The 19,148-nt window shown below is 44.5% G+C and overlaps 2 protein-coding genes across 2 annotated transcripts; both read right to left on the bottom strand.

Annotated features, from left to right (window-relative positions):
• Positions 1–2,489: 2,489 nt before the first annotated feature.
• On the bottom strand, positions 2,490–3,395 carry TEDDM1 (transmembrane epididymal protein 1; the record flags this gene model as incomplete). The annotated part of the gene is made up of 1 exon (XM_080698761.1): positions 2,490–3,395. One exon carries the CDS (start codon positions 3,393–3,395, stop codon positions 2,490–2,492), a length of 906 nt encoding a protein of 301 aa, XP_080554887.1.
• A 13,019-nt stretch (positions 3,396–16,414) lies between these two features.
• Positions 16,415–17,320, bottom strand: LOC308265168 (transmembrane epididymal protein 1A-like; the record flags this gene model as incomplete). The annotated part of the gene is made up of 1 exon (XM_080698760.1): positions 16,415–17,320. One exon carries the CDS (start codon positions 17,318–17,320, stop codon positions 16,415–16,417), a length of 906 nt encoding a protein of 301 aa, XP_080554886.1.
• Between the last annotated feature and the right edge of the window lie 1,828 nt (positions 17,321–19,148).

Here is a 19,148-nt window from a genome sequence, read left to right as displayed (position 1 = left end):
TGAGAAACTACCATCATCTCTCCCAAAGCTTGAGTGTTTGGGAATTTTTTTTTTCTTAATTCTCCACCGCCAGGGCTCTTCTGATACACTCTATTTATGGTAGATGAATAACAGGCAATATATCGCCTATCCTGGCTACTTGAGAAACACTATACAGGGAGTAATGCATGATTAGCAGAGGTTTACCGTTATACAATCTGGCCTCAGTTGCCTGGAAATGGGCAGCTGGTTCATGGGCTTGCACATACCCTCCATCGGGGTGTAAGAGAGGTGAAGAGAAAAGGAGGGCTCCCAAAGAAAGCTCCTTGAGAGGATCCGGGGAGCCACGGATAAAGGGGAGGGGCAGGGGCTGGAAGACTTGGCCACAAACAAGTCTATCCTCAGCCCTCACTCGGATCTAAGCCCAGAAATTCAACACAGAGCTCGACGTTGAGAGTATGCCAGATTCTCATTCCCAGAAGGGCTGGGGGTTTGGGTGAAAGGTGGGGCCGAGAGTGTGGCACAAACACCCCCTTCAGGAGGGTCCAAGGCATTCATCCGCTCTTGTTCACACCTGGGCCATCTGGCTGACCTGCCTCTCCTTCTTCCTCTCTCCTTATTTCTTCCTTCTTTATTTCACTTTGAGGCTCACTACCTTCTCCATTGCCATTAGCAAAGTCACTGATCCCCGGAGGAGGACCCAGTCACAAGTTTCGGTCTGACACACCTGTATTTGAATTTGTCTGGCCTCAGGCCAGCTGCCAGACTTGAGCAATTCAACCCACCTGAGTTTATTTTCTGGATTTTTCTTATAAACATTTGTGAGAGTTTAAAAAAAAAAATCAATCACAGTGAACAATTTGGAAACTGATTGGGGGATTTTACTATCCTCAAGAACAAGGAAGAGAAGCACTTCATTGCTAAGATGACCCAGACTTTAGGGTTGTTGGTGTGGCCCAGAGGTTCAAAGAACCATTGAGCTGTTCCTTCTAAAAGAACACTTTTAGAAGGAACAGAGGCAGGGAGATAGTCTGGAATCCAAGAAGCCTGTAGTAAGCACCAACTATGTCCTGAAGTTGGGTCCACTTAGGAAATTATGTAACTGGGATGTGGACAAATCAGTACCCTTTAGGTACCTACACAGTCATCTATAAGGACAAACCTCCCCAAGGGAAATAAGTTTAAAAACAGAACAAGCCAGGTGCAGTGGTGCACATCTGTAATCCCAGTCCTTGGGAGGCCAAAACAGGAGGAACTGCAAGGTCGAGGCCAGCCTCAGAAACTTAGACCTTCAGGATCCTAGTAAGACCCTGTTTCAAAATAAAATAGAGCTGGGAATATACTTCAGAAGTAGAAAGGCCTTTGGTTCAATCCCTAGTAACTCCCCTACACACACACACACACACACACACACACACACACACCAAAACAAAGTGAACCAGCTATTTGGAAAAAAATACCAAGATGGACTTAATGTAAGTGCCCATAAGGTGCGATTGGTTTTGGGATACCTTTTTGTCAGATGAAAGGGAAAAAGGTTTGCAAAGACCCAAGGATAGTGTTTAGTAAATTACGTATGCAAGGGCAGTGATGGTGAGGTAGATAAACTCTGGCTAAGAGTAGGAGTTACAGGATGTTGGGAAAGTTCTGAGCATTTAAATTCTATAAACCCTGAATTATGCAAATTTATCAAAGTATAAAGTCACTTTGTGTGTAAAATTTGGAAATGAAGCCAACCCTTAAAAGTCAGGGATGGGGAGGAGGAGGAGGCATAAATAGCAGAATTGCAGTTCCTCTAAATGGATTATAAATTCTGTTACCCTGCTGGGCGTGGTGGTACATGCTTGTAATCCCAGTACGTGGAAGACGGAGACAGGAGGATCACAGGTGTGAGGATGGTCTCAGCAAATAGTGAGACTCTCATCAACCTAGTGAGAACTTGCTTACAAAAAAAAAAAAAAAAAAAAAAACAGGGCTGGGGTGTAGCTCAGAGGTAGAATGCCCCTGGGTTCCATCCCCAGTAGTACTACAAATAAATAATTAATTTTGTTTGTCTACCTCTTCGGGATGGTGCCGCTTTGGTGAGGACACTAAGCGCTCATGTTAGCAGGACGAGTCTTGACTAGTTTTGAGTTGAGAAATCTTTATTCCCCTGGGTAAAGGCAAGCCTGGTGGCCTGAGGAGCAGCAGAGACAAGGGAACTGCCGGACTCTGAGGGGCACAGACTTCCCTTCAAAGCCTTCTACTGCGTTTCTTCCCCTGTCTCCCTGATTATATACTAACCTACTCCCTGGTTCTCTACCCCCTCCCCCAAATTCCATCAATGCCCATTTCCCAGGTCCTTCTCAACAGTGACTAGATGCTCAAGGGACAGGAAATGCACCCATAGATGGGAACCGGCTGCTGTCCCCCGCCATTACCTTCACTGTAACTAGAGAGGGCGCCACCCTGTGGTGAGAGGAGCACGGAGGAAGATGAGCTACAGTGTGTGCCAGGCATGCCCGGCCCACTCAGGCTGAGCTCTGTGAAAGCAGAGGAACCTGGTCTTCCTTCTCTGGCGGCTCCGCTTCCTGCAGCAGCCTGTACAGGGCTCCTGGGGGGCGCTGCTGCCGTGCAGCTTCTTTGGACCCCATCAGCTTCGCGCTGGGCCTGTAACAGTGATACCAAAAGGAAGACGCGCCATAGATGCCCACCAGGCACAAGGCGTCCATTATCACATGCCAGCAGAAGAAGGTGGTGACAAACATGACGTCGCTGATGTCATCGTCGTCCCACGGGTAGCCAGAGGGTGGTCTGTACAGAATGAAGCCCGCCTGCATCAGCCAGGAGCCCATGATCAGAAACAGAAAAGTCTCCATGAGCCAGAGCTGAGACATCTCGGGAGCCCACAGCTGTGCGGTCAACACCAGCATCAACAGGAAGACCACCACCATGAGCAGGGAGTGCACCTGCAGCTCCACCCCCGCCGAGTCCTTCACGTGGGACGCCAGCAGCAGCAGGAGCTCGTAGAAGGACAGGACCACGGTGCCTTTCTCCAGAGCCACGCACCTCTGAGGGAGCAGGGTCTTGCTGGTGATGTCTACACAGCCGTTGAGCGTGAGGAGGGCGAACATGGTGATGTGCTGCCACTCTTTGGGGTACATGAACCTTGGCAGTAGGTCCCTCTTCATCAGTATCAGCCCCCCTTTAACGCAGCTGTTCTCATAAACAATCAAGAGGGAGCCAGCCAGCATCTTTAACAAACCTCCGTAGGGTATTTTCCATAGCCTGGCCCATCTCCCTTTATTCTTGGGCGCACTCAGAGGAAACAGGAGAGAGTCGCTGAATATCACAGCTCTGGAGACCACTACTGCCTGAAACAGCCCGTAAACGAACAGAACAAGACCTGGATATACATGCCCAATAAAGGTTCCCATGGAGCTGCAGATCTAAGCAAAGAGAGCGGTACAGAACTCTGGCCACACCTGGTAGGGCCACTTCCAGCTCTGGGCTTGGAAAAGAATTGCCTCCCACCTACTTTTATAATTTCATCCCACCCACTGCTCCCCCACGGAGAGGAAATGTTTCTCGAGATAAACACACACCGTTGGCGGGATGGGGGCTTATTGTTCCACTGGGCTCTGGGACACTGCGAACTACCTGGCTCCTGCCAAAGAAGGAAGCTGAGGCACGGGCTCTCAGGGGATGCTCTCGCCAGCCCTGGAGGAGCTTCTAGTTAACACCGGTGCCTATCTCCTGGGCTTCCTTCCTCTCGTCCTGCATAGGGATTAGGGGAGAAGGAAAGAGGGACCAAGATTACTGTTGTCACCCAGAAAGTCCGGGCACTCATCAACTTTTGAGTATCCCTCAACATTTTTCAGACATAGCTTTGGTCCAATGATAAAGTCAAACGTTTTTCTGAATACATATTTATAAGCATTTGGATGAGTAACCATAAAACGCACGCTGAGCGCTTATCTGGACACTGTTCTCCCGTGATAGCCACATCTTAAAGACCATCAAGAAAGCGCCCTTCCTCCTCTCACCTCCGCCTCCTCCTCCACCTCCGCCATCACTACTCCAGCATCTCCACTGGCCTGGGAATGAATCTGCAAAACCACCTTTGAAACTGATTTTAGGGGCTGGGGCGGTTTTTAGTGTGTCGGCATAAATTGAACTGTGCCTTGCAGAATTCTCTTCCATGTCGGGCTCCAAGTTAGGATTGGCTCCAAGTGATATTCTTGTGAGAATCTGAAAGTAAAAGTCAAACAGCAACCTGAGTGCACTCCAGAGATGTAGGGTGCCAGGCACACGTAGCTCCTGCGTTCTACTTCCGACCTGCCAGCTCACCTCCAGGCCAAGCGCGGCAGCCAGGCTTCTCGCTCCCACCCCCGGCTTCTCTTAGTGCCAAGAGGGACACAGTTGCCGGGCGCGGTGGCGCACACTTGTAATCCCCGCGCTTGGGAGGCAGAGACAGGAGGATCACGCAGGTTCGAAGCCAGCCGCGCGCACTGGCTTAGGAGACCCTGTTTCCAAATAAAAATGTAAAAATAGGTCTGGGAGTGTAGCCCGGAGGTAGAAGGGCTTCCAGGAACCCAGTACCACCAAAAAAAAAAAAAAAAAAAAGAGGGACACGGTCTTCTTCCCGTTGTTTCCCACAGAGGCATGGGATGGGGAGATGGACGTGGACTCCAGAGCATCTTGGTAGGTCTCTGTGTCCTTGCTCTTATCTACTTGTGTGATCTACTCCCTACTGTCACCACAGTGACCTGAGTGATTTCAGCTATACCACCCAAAAGGCAGGTAGTCGCTGTCCACAGTCTTCATCTCCGGGTCCTACAAACATGGAAGGTCGACTTGTTATAAGACATCCATATCCCATATCACTCAGTCCCTGATCCTCTGATCCAGCTTTAAGTGACACAGGAAATTAAGGTGTAGTTCTTAAAGTGTACATACCAGCCGGGCGTGGTGTCGCACGCTTGTAATCCCAGCATTCGAGAGGCTGACACAGGAGGATCGCAGTTCACCGACAGCCTCAGCTGCTTAGTGAGGCCCTTTGCAACTCAGTGAAATCCTGTTTTTAAAATAAAGAATTAAAAATAAGGCTGGGAGTGTAGCTCAGAGGTAGAATGCCCTGGGTTCCATCCCCAGTACTGGAAAAAAAAAAGTGTACATGCCAAATATTAATATTTAAGTTGCCCATTTTTATTTTAATATGAAATAGCCCATCAGCTTTATTTTGCTGTGATTTGACTAATGTCAAATGCACCTAGTAATAAAAAATCTTAGCTAGTGGATAACAGCTAGTGAGTACCGGGGGGAGGGAGGGGAGAATGAGACACAGGGGACATGAGCCGTGCCCTAGGCCCACAAAAGGTTCTGAGTTTGTCACAGAGTGTACAGGGCACAGGAGTTTTTCTGGGAGTCATAGGAATCCTGAGGGCAAAGAAGTTCACCGTAGACAGTGAACCATGGCGACTTCTGCACAGTCGTCCATTCTCACTGCAAGGCAAGGGGTAGCATCCCAGTGAGAGAATTCACACCTAGGTCACCGCACTGCCTATGAGCCCTCGCTCCTATCCGAACACAGTTGCTCCTTAACTTATGATGGTTACGTCCTGATAAGCCCACCAGAGACTTAAAAACCTATTACGCCAAAAATGCATTTAATACGGCTTATCTAGAGAAGGCTATAGCAGTTATGTATTCTGTAGCGTATCCTCTTTTGACCCTGAGATTTCTTGGTTGGCTGGGAGCTGTGGCCTCACCCAGCAACTGAGAGAATCTTAACTGCATGTTGCTAGCCTGGAGAAAGATCAGAATTCAAAATTTCAAGTACCATTTCTACTAAATGGCATTGCGTTAGTGCCACTGTAACGTTGAAAAATTATGAGTTAAACCATCACAAGTTAGGGGCTTTTTCTCAAGTCTGTTTAATGCCAAAAAACTATGTATCCGTCTCTGCCCTTTAGGATGGCAATAATTCACATTGCTTCTTGCTACTGAAGAATTTGATGAGCTTGGGAATTGAGTGTGAAGACAACTTGGAAAAACAAAACTTTTTTTTAATGTATCTACTTTTGGAATGTTTTAGTACACACTCGCTGTAGAAAAGTCAGGCAAACTATACAATAAAAATAAACATTAAAAACCATCTCTGGCTGGGCATGGTGGTGCACATTTGTAATCCTAGCATTCGGGAGGCTGAGACAAGGGAGAGGATCATAGTTTGTGGCCAGCCTCAGCTACTTAGTGAGGCCCTCTGCAACTCAGTGAGACCCTGTTTCCAAATAAAGAATAAAATATAGGGCTGGGGGTATATCTCAGAGGTAGAATACCTTTGGGTTCTATCCCCAGTACCGCCAAAAAAAAAAAAAAAATCTCTTTGGGAGGCTGAGACAGGAGGTTCGCAGGTTTGCAGCCAGCCTCAGCTACTTAGTGAAGCTATCCACAACTTAGTGAGACCCTCTTTCAAAATAAAGGATAAAAATATAGGGCTGGGGTCGTATCTTGGAGGTAGAATGCCCCTGGGTTGGATTCCCAGTAAAACACACACACACACACACACACACACTCACACACACACACACACACACACACACACACACACACAGGCATGAGAAAGTGGAAAATATATTAGTTAGAAGTCAGAATTTGGATTCTAGTTACATTTCTTTCTTGAGTTACTGAAGGAAGGAAGGAAGGAAGGAAGGAAGGAAGGAAGGAAGGAAGGAAGGAAGGAAGGAAGGGAGAAGAGGAAGAGAAGGGAAGGAGGGAGGGAGGGAGGGCAGGACTTAATTTTCCCTAAAGTGGCAGTAAGACTGGACAGAGGTTGTTACTCAGAAGTGCTCATGTTTATCTTCCTGTCCTTTTCTCCCTTTCAATGAATTATCAAAACACTGGGAAAGCAGGGTACCGCTGCAGGCTTGGAGGAAGGGAATTCAGTGGGAAAGCCTGGGGGTGACACATTTGGTGTTAGCCAGGGAGGAGAGAACCCCAGGGATGCTTCTCAGTTCTGGGATTTGCTCTGGGACGAGCACAGGGTCCATTGCTCTTCTAACTATCCACGGGGCTGGGTCCAGGAAGCCCATGGCTTAGAGCCTTGAAGAACAGCTGCCTCTCCCCACTCACATCCCCCGGCAGTGCCCAGTGCCATGTGCTAGCCCTCGGTGTTCAGAGGAGAAGGGGGAAGACAGCAGCACGGACCCGCGGCCAAGGAAGAGCAGGTCAAGCAGACAGACCCTCCACGGTCCCATCTGGGATGCTCGGCCATGCCTTGGCCAGGCGTCACGCCTACGTGTTGTTCATTAACACATGAGCATCCTGATCTCAGGACTTTGAAGATAAGAATCGCCCATCATAAACCAGACTCTGCCCACAGTGGCTGAGAAGGAGCCAAGCGTGGTGAATGATTAGCAGGACTGCCAGACAGCCCCAGAGATGGCCAGCAGGTACTGGACAGCAGATTCATGGCGGGGGGCTTGACCACAGGAGCCTGTGCAGGGTCATGGTGCTCACAGGGGGACTCTCCAGACCTATGTGTCCTGCCGGAGGGTCCCCACATTTTTTTACAATCCCTCAAATGGCCAGTGCCATTTGCCCTGCATCATGACATACCAGAGTGAATAAGAAGGTCCTCAGAAATTCAGTAAGCCTGAATTGACTAACTGCTGATACACTGCTGAGCGTCTCGGGGCGCGATAAGAAGTATGTGAAAGAGGCCGAACCCTCCAAGAGCTCGCCCCAAGGCACAAAACCTCTAGTGTGTGCACATGCTCAGTCGAACAGACTAGCACTAATTCGTAATAATTAAATGTCATCCTGGGAATTTCCTCCTCCCCTCCTTTTCTTCTTTCCTTCCTTCCTTTCATTTCTTATTTCTTTTCGGTGGTACTGGATACCCAGAGATATTTTTTATCTCTGAACCATACCTCCAGCCCTGTGTTACTTTTAATTTTAAAAACAAGGTCTCTCTAAGTTGCTGAGAACCTTGCTAAGTTGCAGAAGCTAGCTTTGAACTCGCAATCCTCCTGTCTCAGCCTCCCAAGTACTTCGATTATTGGTGTGTACCAGCATGCCCGGCTTCTTTCTTTCTCTTTTTGCCTTGCCGGGGATGGAACTCAGGGCCTCAGATGTGATAGGCAAGTATTTTACTGATGAGCCATACCTCCAGTTCCTAATTATATATATATATATAATATATATATATTATATATATATATAATATATATATATATTATATATATGTATTTTTTTTTTGCAGTACTGGAGATAGAACCCAGGGATATTCTACCACTAAGCTACACCACCCCCCAGCCCTATTTTTTTATTCTTTATTTTGAAACAGGGTCTCACTGAATTGTAAAGGGCAATACTAAGTAGTTGAGGCTGGCCTCAAACTGCAATTCTCCGGTCTCAGCCTCCCTAATGGTGGGATTATGACCATACACCACTACGCCTGGCTTTTAATTTAATATTTTCTAACAAACACATTAAATAAGCATAAAATGAAATTAACGAGATACTGTTTTTAACTCACTATATTCAAGGTATTATTTCAAGAAGTGATTCATATAAAAATTATGAACCTTTGCCGGGCGTGGTGGCGCCCACTTGTAATCCCAGCATTTGGGAAGCTGAGACCAGAGGATCACAGTTCACAAACAGCCTCGGCTACATAGTGAGTGAGGCCCTCTGCAACTTAGTGAGACCCTGTTTCAAAATAAATAAAAATAGGGCTGAAGTTGTAACTTGGAGGTAGAATGCCCCTGAGTTCCATTCCCAGTAACACACACACACACACACACACACACACACACACACACACACACACACAATTATGAACCTTCTTATTTCATATTGTCATTAAATTCCAGGATATATGATAGGTAAAATACAGCATATCTCAGTTCAGACACATATTGTGAGTGTTCAATAGCCATATGTGACCAGTGGCTTCCACAGTGCGTTGCACAGATTTAGTGGAGCATGGATTGAGTAAAATATTTCCCTTAAAGTTTTAGTTAGCCAGGCATGGTTGTGCACGCCTGTAATCCCAGTATGTGGGAGGCTGATGCAGGAGGATCACGGGTTTGAGGACAGCCTTAGCAAGTAGCGAGACTTTCGGCAACTTTGCAAGACCTTGTTTGAAAACAAAAATAAAATAAAATTGGGCTTTTGGGTGTAGCTCAGAGGTAGAATGTCCCTGTGTTCAATCCCCCCCAACACACGCACACGCGCATCACACTCATGCATACACACACAGTTTTAGTGAAAGGAACAGTTAATTGGGAAAAGTAGAAGTTTGGTGGAAAATGGCATCTTTAGAGCTACACTACAAACTTAATAGCTTTGAAATTTTAGGATGGTACTTTTCAGAAGTGTCTTTTATTTATTTATTTATTTATTTATTTATTTATTTATTTATTTATTTTGTGGTACCGGGGATGGAACCCAGGGGCATTCTACCTCCAAGCTACACACCCAGCCCTATTTTTTATTCTTTATTTTGAAACAGGGTCTCGCTAAATTGCACAGACATCTCCACGTGAGGATTTAACCTTCGTTCCCTTTTGTTCAGGACTCTTTTTTTTTCTTTCTATTTTTGACATCAGTTTAAGTTAGAAAACATCTTTGAAGAAAAACACAAAATATATAGGGAAATTGTGCTTTATGAGATTATTAAGCCCTCACATCTCAATAATGCTCAAGATGACACTCAGTCTTCCAAAATGTCTTTAGCCACGATGATGATGTTGTGAGACCAGTTTCCCAAAGGAACCGGTGCATCCCATGATGGCCAATCCTATTGCCATTGCCATGGCTACATGCTAGAACTCTTTTGTGACAGGTCTGGTGCATCTTTTGGCCAGCCAAAATGAGTCCTTCACAAAGGCCAAGTTGACTCAACAAAGTGCATCACCTGATCCTTGATGCTCAGCCCCACCATCACTTAAGTGGTCCGAAACCTTGTTCAGGGATTTTAATTCCTCAACTTGGGAACCCTACTCTATAAATTTCAGATTTCATATGGGAGATACATATACCTGATCACCAGAGATTCCCTCCCCCACAATGTAGGGGCATTGTAGGAAGGAGCTGCATAGACAGGAACTCCATTCCCAACCTCCCTGTGACTGAGTTTGGGACAATGGAAGAGGTGTGGAAATGAGGTATCATTCAAGCATGGCCCATAGAATCATCTTTCCCATTCCTCACCCTTTTTCACATCGCTGACTGAATATAGAGAACCGTGAGATCCTGTAGAAGGACAAAACCAAGCCGGGCGTGGTGGCGCACATTTATAATCCCAGCATTTGGGAGGCTGAGGGAGGAGGATCTCTGTTCGAGGAAAGCCTCAGCTACTTAGTGAGCCCCTTTGCAATTCAGTGAGACCCTATTTCAAAATAAAGAATAAAAATAGGACTGGGGGCGTAGCTCGGAGGTAGAATGCCCCTGGTTCCATCCCCAGTACTGCAAAAGAAAAAAAAAAAAAAAAAAAAAAAAAGAACAAAACCACAAGATGCCAGGAGTCTGGCTTCCAAAAGAGCATGTGGACGGCTGCCTATCTCTACCAACTAGGGAGGCATTTGACTCTACGTGTGGAATGACCTTTCACTGCATGAAGACAGTAGGATTTAAGGTTTAACCTTTTAAAATGAGTTAACATATGCTGGCTACCACGTCTTCAACTATTAAGAGGATCACTGGAAGCTCATGTAAATTCAATCCCTGATCATCTTTGCTGTGACAGACTACCTGTTCATTCTATTTGAACCCTTCAGTATCTCAAATCTAGAATTCCTATATTCTGGGGCCCAGAAAACTAAGCTCATGAAGGCTGTCTTAGCCCGGCACGGTGGTGCACACTTGTAATCCCAGTATTTAGGAGTCTGAGACAGGAGGATCACAGTTCTGAAGCCAGTTGCCGCAATTTAGTGAGGCTCCCAGCAAGTTTCTGAGATCTGTTTTCCAATTTTATAATAAAATATTTATTATATGTTATGTAACATATATTTTATAATAAAATAAAAAGGGCTGAGGATGTAGCTGGAGATAGAATGTCCCTGGGTTCAATCCCCAGCAAAACACACACACACACACACACACACACACACACACACACACACACACACCTTCCTTATGCATGGCTCAGGATACGGGTATAGGAATATGGTTACTCTCCGTTCCTTCTCAGAGCACAAGAACTCAAAAACAGCCCAACATGGTGACGCACGCTTGTAATCCCAGCATTTGGAGAGGTGAGACAGGAAAACTGTAGCTAACAGACAGGCTCAGCTGCTTAGTGAGCCCTTTGCAACTCAGTAAGACCGTTTCAAAATAAAGAATAATAAAAAAAAATAGGGCTAGGGGTGTAGTTTGGAGGTAGGATGCCCCTGGGTTTCATCCCCAGTACCAAAAACAAACTCAGCAACACTGATGCTTCTTACTCCTGTCAAGACCCCTGCTTTATTCTGGATAAAATCCTCCAGTAGCAGGGCCCTATGTCTCAGAATGATAGTGTTTCCTCTTACTGACCAGTGCTGGATAAGCCTTCACTAAAAATGAATAGCCCCTGTATTCATTTCCTCTTGCTTTCTCACAAATTTAGGAGTTTAAGTAACACAAATTATTATCTTGGTTTCCATGGGTCGGGCATCCAACACGGGGTAGCTGAGTTCTCTGGCCAAAGTTCCACCAACTTGAAATCCAGGCATTGGCTAGGTCTGTGGTTCTTGTTTGAGGCTCAGAGTTCTCTTCCAAACTCACTGGCTGCTGGAAAATTTTATTTCCTTGGCAGTCTAAGACCAAGGCTCCTCTTCTCTTGCCACCTAATAGCCAGGAGCTGCTCTAAGCAAGGAGAGGTTGCCCTCAGTTCCTTCTTGTGTGGTCGCCACAGGCAGTTTACGGCATGGCCATCTGCTTTCCCCGCTACCAAAAAGGAATCCTAACAATTTCTTTTCTTTTCTTTTTTTTGTTAAAGGCTCACCTGACTAGGTCAGACCCACCTAGGAAATCTCCCTGTAGATTAATTCAAAGTCATCTGATAAGTAACTACTCATCCTGAGATATTCCAAAACATTCCCTGTCCCCACCCATACTCAAGGAGAGAGGATTTTATGGAACTTGTCTGCTGGGGCAAAAATCCTACTGGCCATTACCAATGCAGTGATAGTGAGATCCAGGGTGATAGAGTCATATATGCCGATAACTTTATTTGGTCTTCTCCAAACTTCCCTTCTCCCCCATCCCCCCAGTCTCCTTCCTCTTTTCTTTACTTTTTTTTTTTTTTTTGTACCGGGAGTTGAATGTAGGAGCATTCTAGCTCTGAACTACACCTATATTATATTATATTTTATCTTGAAATAGGGTCTCCATAAATTGCTGAGGGATCTCGATAAATTACTGAGGCTGGTCAACCTCACAGGTACTGGGACCATGGGTGTGCATCACCACACCAGCTTATTCCCTTCTATTTTCATGGAACCCCACAGCCTTTATTTCCTTTTCTCCCTCTAGCTTTGACATCTAAGAGAAAACTCAACCTTTCTGGCTTATTTTGCCTGATATTTTGTCTCTGGTTCCATGTATTTTTTTAAATGACATAATTCTTTGTTATGGCTAAGTAAAACTTTATTGTGTATATGTACCACATTTCCTTACCTCATTAATCAGCTGATAGACAATTAGGCTGGTTCCATAGCTTGGCTGTTGTGAGTAATACTGCTGTAAACACAGGTATACATGTATTGATAGAGTGTGTTGACTTTAATTCTTTTGTATAAATACTCAGAAGTAATATAGCTGAGTCATGTGGCACTTCCATTCCTAATCTTTTGGGAATATGAGAGTGGTTTTCAAAGATGTTATTAAGCTCACATGACAGATATCCACTGCAGGTAGCAAGAGGTGAAATTGTTTGTTTAAAAAATATTTGCACCTGCTGAGTATGGTGGTGTATGCCTGTAATCCCAGAACTTGGGAGGCTGAGACAGGATTGTAGATATGAGACTAGTTTCAAAAACTTAGACTCTCAGTAACCTGGTGCAACCCAGTTTCAAAACAAAAAATAAAAAGGCTTTGGGGTGTAGCTCAGAGGCAGATCGCCCTGGTAGACTGTCCCTGGGTTCAATCCCCAGTACCAAAAAAAAAATATTTGCACTTTCAATTTTGACACACTGTCTAACCAACTTCAAGAAAATGTAGATCAATTCACATTGCTGTATAGTGTAAAATTCTTTTTTCCTTATATCTTTTCCCACAATAGATATTTCTTCAATACTTTTGACATTTTTTGACAACCTAATGGGGGGAAAAAGAGATCTCATTTTATCAAAATCTGTTCTTCCTCAAAATGGGTTAAGGTTATTGTTCGTAAGACCTTTCTACTCTAAGAACTGTCTATTTACATTATTTGCCCTTCTTCTTTTATCAGGATGCCTTCTTGCCTGCCTGTTAATGTTTGAACATCTCTATATAATCTTAGTGACAGTTTTATTTTTTATTTTTTTGCCTGTTACATATGGTTAAACTATTTCTTCATGGTGCCCCTTTATCTTTTTAGTTGTGACTTCTAGTTATAGAAAATAAAAATAAAGTGTATAATCTTTGCAGAGCTTTTTCTTGCTACAGAAAACTTTTCATGTATTTTATTATAAAATATCATCTTTTATTTTTTCAAAAAATTTTAGTCTTATTGATAATTTTTAACCTCTAAACCTTTCTATAATTTATTTTGTGTATGATATGAGATAGAAACTCTGTGTGGGGGGGTGTACTGGAGATTGAAACCAGGAATGTTCTACCTCTGAGCTACATCTCCAGCCTCCTTTTTGTTTTGTTTGGAAACAAGGTCTTTCTAGGTTGCTGAAAGTCTCACTATATTGCTGATGCTGTCCTCGAACCTGTGTTCCTCCAAGTGGAGAGCCCATTATCGCTCACATTAATTGAAGAGTCTGTCCTTAACATATGCTTAGTTTCACACTCCACATTTCTGTTTCTGATGCTTCTAACACTATGCTGGTTTATGGGCTTGTGGTGCTTGCCTATTTCTATGTCACGCTGTTTTAAGTCTTGAATTAATTTCATAACGTATTATGAAAGTTGTCAAAATATATTAGTTTCTTATTTTTTTCTCCTAGGGGAAAATAAAAGTCCTGGGCTCTTATCTATGTTTCTTTCTCAAATATTTTAGAATAGGTTTGCTGAAGTTTGTTAAGGGTTTATTATAATTTTTTATATTGGGAGAGAATTTTATCTTTATAAATGCAAGAATGTTATCTGGAAGATTTATTTTATGAGATAGTATATTGGTGGAATTTCATTAATTATCAGAGACTTGCTTAGAAGTTTAGAAGTAGGGTACCAGTGACTTGTTCAGAGTAATATGTCTTTTCTGAGTTTTTTTTTATCACTTACCATGAATGGCAGCACTTATCAAGACTGGCAACAAAAAATGGGAGAATAAAAATCATGGGAAAGAGCACAAGAACTAGGTATAATGGGAGAAATGAGACCGATTAGGGGCATTTTGTGCCAGGCTTCACTCTGACCTATACCCAGCCCAGAAGTGTGGAGACCCATCAACCCACCAACATCCCGGGGGCACAGATCAGAGTACAGTGTACACACACTGTGTACACACGCTCTTTAGGAGGACTAGGGATAATTGCTGTGTTGTACTGGTATATACTGGGTCTCCTTACTACCTTTCTATTAATTTCTTTTTCTGAATCAATCCATACTCATTTTCTGCAGAGACATCAGAAAAGAAAACAGAAGCAGAGGTTTGACCCTCAGACCTACAAACTTAGGTCTCTGATCTATCTCTGACCAACCATGAATTGTTGGGCAAGTTCACCTGTTAGAATCTTTGGTAAAATGGAGACTTCTGGAAAACCAACATGCCATATTATACGGAGACATAGTAAATGATGATAGCGTGAACAATTACAAGCAGGTCCGTGGAGTTTATTTTATACATAGAGCAGGAAGTGAGTGGGCCCACTATTTATTGAAGATTCACGCTAAGATTGTCGATGCTTCTTGAGAGTCCACAGAGCAGAACTACATTTAGAAGGGACAGGAGGAGAAGCTCTGGGAGCAAATAAAACTTTATGGAGCATCAGCTGTGTAGAGGGTGATGTTACATGTTTTTCGATCATGCAAAGGAAATTAGATAACTCGGATATGATAAATTCTTTGCTCTGAAGGAGCCTGCCTTTTAGTCAATGAGGCAAAATCTCACGAAGAGGAGCAAGACGAGAAAAAGGACAAAAATATATATATATCTGCAGCATGGATAAAATAATAAAGCAGATTTAGAAGAGTTTCCAGTGAGGTTCAGATTCAAGGGTGTGTGAGGATGTTTTGGAAGGAGACTCATGGCAGCAGTGGAACACGGAAGATTGATGCTGGATGTAGAATAACACTATATAGCAAAAATATAGTTGACAATGAGTTTTATAGAGAGTCCTATTTAGCAAAGACCTGCGTGTAAGACATGGTTATTGAGGACCGAGTAACGCGTGGTGGGGCTGGTGGTCGTTAAACAAGTAGCTGAGCACGTGGCAGGAGTAAGAAATGTAACACTTAGTGAAAATTTAGTTTGTAGAAACTGGAAAAATTAAGATATAAAAGTATTTAAATCTTACTTTATGTCCAAAATTTGAAGTTATGCTAATTCACCCAAATTTCAAAAAATACATATATGAGGTCCTTTTCATTTCACCCAGTGGGGTGAGTCGAACTATATCTGTTGGTGCTGTTTCCACCTGGCAGTCACGGGTTGGTCAAAAGAAATAGCCACCAAAGCAGTTTTTACTTGTGAGAAGTCTTTGTTCCTTGGCTAAAAACCTGGAGCAGTGCTGGGTAACATGGTGCATACCTGGAATCCTAGTACTTAGGAGGCTGAGACAGAAGGATCGCAGGTTTGACACTAGCTTCAGCAATGTGGTTACCTAGGTCTCAGCTACCTAGCCAGATCCTGTATTAAATATTAAAAAGGGCTGGGGTGTAGCTCAGAGGCAGAATGCCCCAGTGTTCAATTCCCAGCATCACGAAAACAAAAGAAACAACAAAAAAGCAATAAACAAAAACAAAAACAAACACCCTGGAGAAACAGCATGGGTTGGCCTTCCTGCTCGGCTGGGCTCCCCTTTGCAGAGGCCTCCTCTGTTCTTATCCTATGGTGTTTCTAACTCATATGCTTCCTCATCCTCTTGGTCTTCTTCCTCTCCCACTTGCTATCATCCACATAATCCCCTCTGAGACTTCTTTGGGTCATTCTCTCCCTATGTCCTCAGCAACTACAGGCTCAGTGACAGGGCAGTATTTGGGACCAGCTGCTGTCCCCCGCCTTTACCTTCACTGTAACTAGAGAGGGCGCCACCCTGTGGTGAGAGGGGCACGGAGGAAGACGAGCTACAGTGTGTGCCAGGCATGCCCGGCCCTCTCAGGCTGAGCTCTGTGAAAGCAGAGGAACCTGGTCTTCCTTCTCTGGCGGCTCCGCTTCCTGCAGCAGCCTGTACAGGGCTCCTGGGGGGTGCTGCTGCCGTGCAGTTTCTTTGGACCCCATCAGCTTCGCGCTGGGCCTGTAACAGTGATACCAAAAGGAAGACGCGCCATAGATGCCCACCAGGCACAAGGCGTCCATTATCACATGCCAGCAGAAGAAGGTGGTGACAAACATGACGTCGCTGATGTCATCGTCGTCCCACGGGTAGCCAGAGGGTGGTCTGTACAGAATGAAGCCCGCCTGCATCAGCCAGGAGCCCATGATCAGAAACAGAAAAGTCTCCATGAGCCAGAGCTGAGACATCTCGGGAGCCCACAGCTGTGCGGTCAACACCAGCATCAACAGGAAGACCACCACCATGAGCAGGGAGTGCACCTGCAGCTCCACCCCCGCCGAGTCCTTCACGTGGGACGCCAGCAGCAGCAGGAGCTCGTAGAAGGACAGGACCACGGTGCCTTTCTCCAGAGCCACGCACCTCTGAGGGAGCAGGGTCTTGCTGGTGATGTCTACACAGCCGTTGAGCGTGAGGAGGGCGAACATGGTGATGTGCTGCCACTCTTTGGGGTACATGAACCTTGGCGGTGGGCCCCTGTCCATCAATATCAGCCCCCCTTCAATGCAGTTATTATCATGAACAATCAAGAGGGAGCCAGCCAGCATCTTCAACAAACCTCTGTAGGGTATTTTCCATAGCCTGGCCCATCTCCATTTATTCTTGGGCGCACGCAGAGGAAACAGCAGAGAGTCGTTGAATATCACAGCTCTGGAGACCACTAATGCTTGATACAGCCCGTAAAAAAGAAGATAGAGCCCTGGACAAAAATGACCATAAAAATTTCCCATGAAATTACAAGTCTCTCTAACTAAAAAGAGGGCAGAGCAACACTCAAAACTCCACTGCCCTCCTCTCCTTCATGGACTCCTTTTTTGGGGGCTGTATGCAGAGCTGACTTCCTCAGACTTTTATCTTCTCTCTCTGCCCACTGCTCTCTCCCACAGAATAGAAAGTTCTAGACAAGAGCCTACACTTGGGATCAGGTGAGTCCCATTATTCCATTCCTTTCTAGTACACTGGGAACTGATCGACTTCTGCCAAAAAGGCAAGATGGATGTTCCGAGTATATACCGGAGAGAAGGTGGCCCCTGAGGACTCTGCTTGGGGGGCTTTCTGGAGCTTCTGGTCACACTTGTCATCTCCCTCTCCTATCCTCCTCCTCCTCCTCCTCCTCCTCCTCCTCCTCCTCGTCCTCGTCCTCCTCCTCCTCCTCCTCCTCCTCCTCCTCCTCGTCCTCGTCCTCCTCCTCCTCCTCCTCCTCCTCCTCCTCCTCCTCCTCCTCCTCCTCCTCCTCCTCCTCCTCCTTCTTCTTCTTCTCTCTCTCTCTCTCTCTCTCTCTCTCTCTCTCTCTCTCTCTCTCTCTCTCTCTCTCCCTTTCTTGGGCTCTTGTCCAGTTCTAAGATAATGGAAGAGGTACCCAAGCATGGAAGAAAAACTGCAGTGCTCACGAATCTCTGTGCATCCTTTAAAATTCCTTACTCATACCATGGAGCATATACTGAAAGCACATGTATTTTTTCTGGACACAAAAGCTATAAACATTTGCATTTGCATTCCCGTGTATTCTGAGCTCCTACTTGTCTTCATTCTTCTGGTACAGCTAGATTTTAGGAACCACCAAGAAAGAGGCTCATCTGTTCCCCAGTCTCCACTGGATAATAGATGAACCTGAAAAGCCATCTTATGAGATCCATTTTAGAGTGCTAAAATGTAATTTCTTTTTTTTTCTTCCTTTTTTTGCGGTACTAGGGATGGAACCCAGGGACATTCTACCTTCAAGCTAAATCCCCAGCCCTATTTTTTATTCTTTATTTGGAAACAGGGTCTCACTGAGTTGCAAAGGGTCTCACTAAGTAGCTGAAGCTGTCTGTTAACCACGATCTTCCTGCGTCAGCCTCCCAAATGCTGGGATGACAAGCGTGCGCCACCATGCCTGGTTTAAGCTGCTTGTATTTTAATGTGAATTAATTCCTCAACTTTCTCAATTAATATTTGCTAGGTGTCTAATATATAGAGGCAAAAAGATTCCTAGTCATTAGATGACAGCTAGCTACAAATGAGGGCTTCATCCAAAACAAGAGTTTTTACCTATTTTTTTTAATGAATCAAATGTGTTTTATTTTAAGAAAACCACTTAGAATTCTCTAAAAAAGTATCTCCTTTAAAGTCTAAGGCAAAGCCAAGTATGTGTTGCTTTATTTTTTATTTATTTTTATTTTTATTGATATATTATTATTTTTTATTTAATTTTTATTTTTTATAAGTGGAACACATTGAGAGTGGTGAATATTTACATTGTGCTTCATGCCCTTCCCCTCCCTTTCCCTCCCCCCCAATAGAGAGTGTCCAGGTTAATCATGTTGTATCTATGCTATTACACATATTCATATGTAGCTCCTCCATTGAACAACCTCAGCTTTCTTCCTCTCCTATCCTTCTGTTCAAGCTTTGCTGAGATTTCCCCTCCATCATCTGGAGTCCCTCTGATATATTGCAAATTTATGGGAAATACACACAATGAAATTCTATTCGGCTATAAAGAAAAATAAAATAATAGCATTTGCAAGAAGAGTTTTTACCTATTTTAATAAAAAACTATAATTAAGGTGCAAAATG

The sequence above is a fragment of the Muscardinus avellanarius genome (genome assembly GCF_963383645.1).
Source record: "Muscardinus avellanarius genome assembly, chromosome: 7".
NCBI lineage: Eukaryota > Metazoa > Chordata > Mammalia > Rodentia > Gliridae > Muscardinus > Muscardinus avellanarius.
The sequence above is the reverse complement of the archived record's forward strand: the minus strand, read 5'-3'. Positions and strand labels throughout refer to the sequence as shown.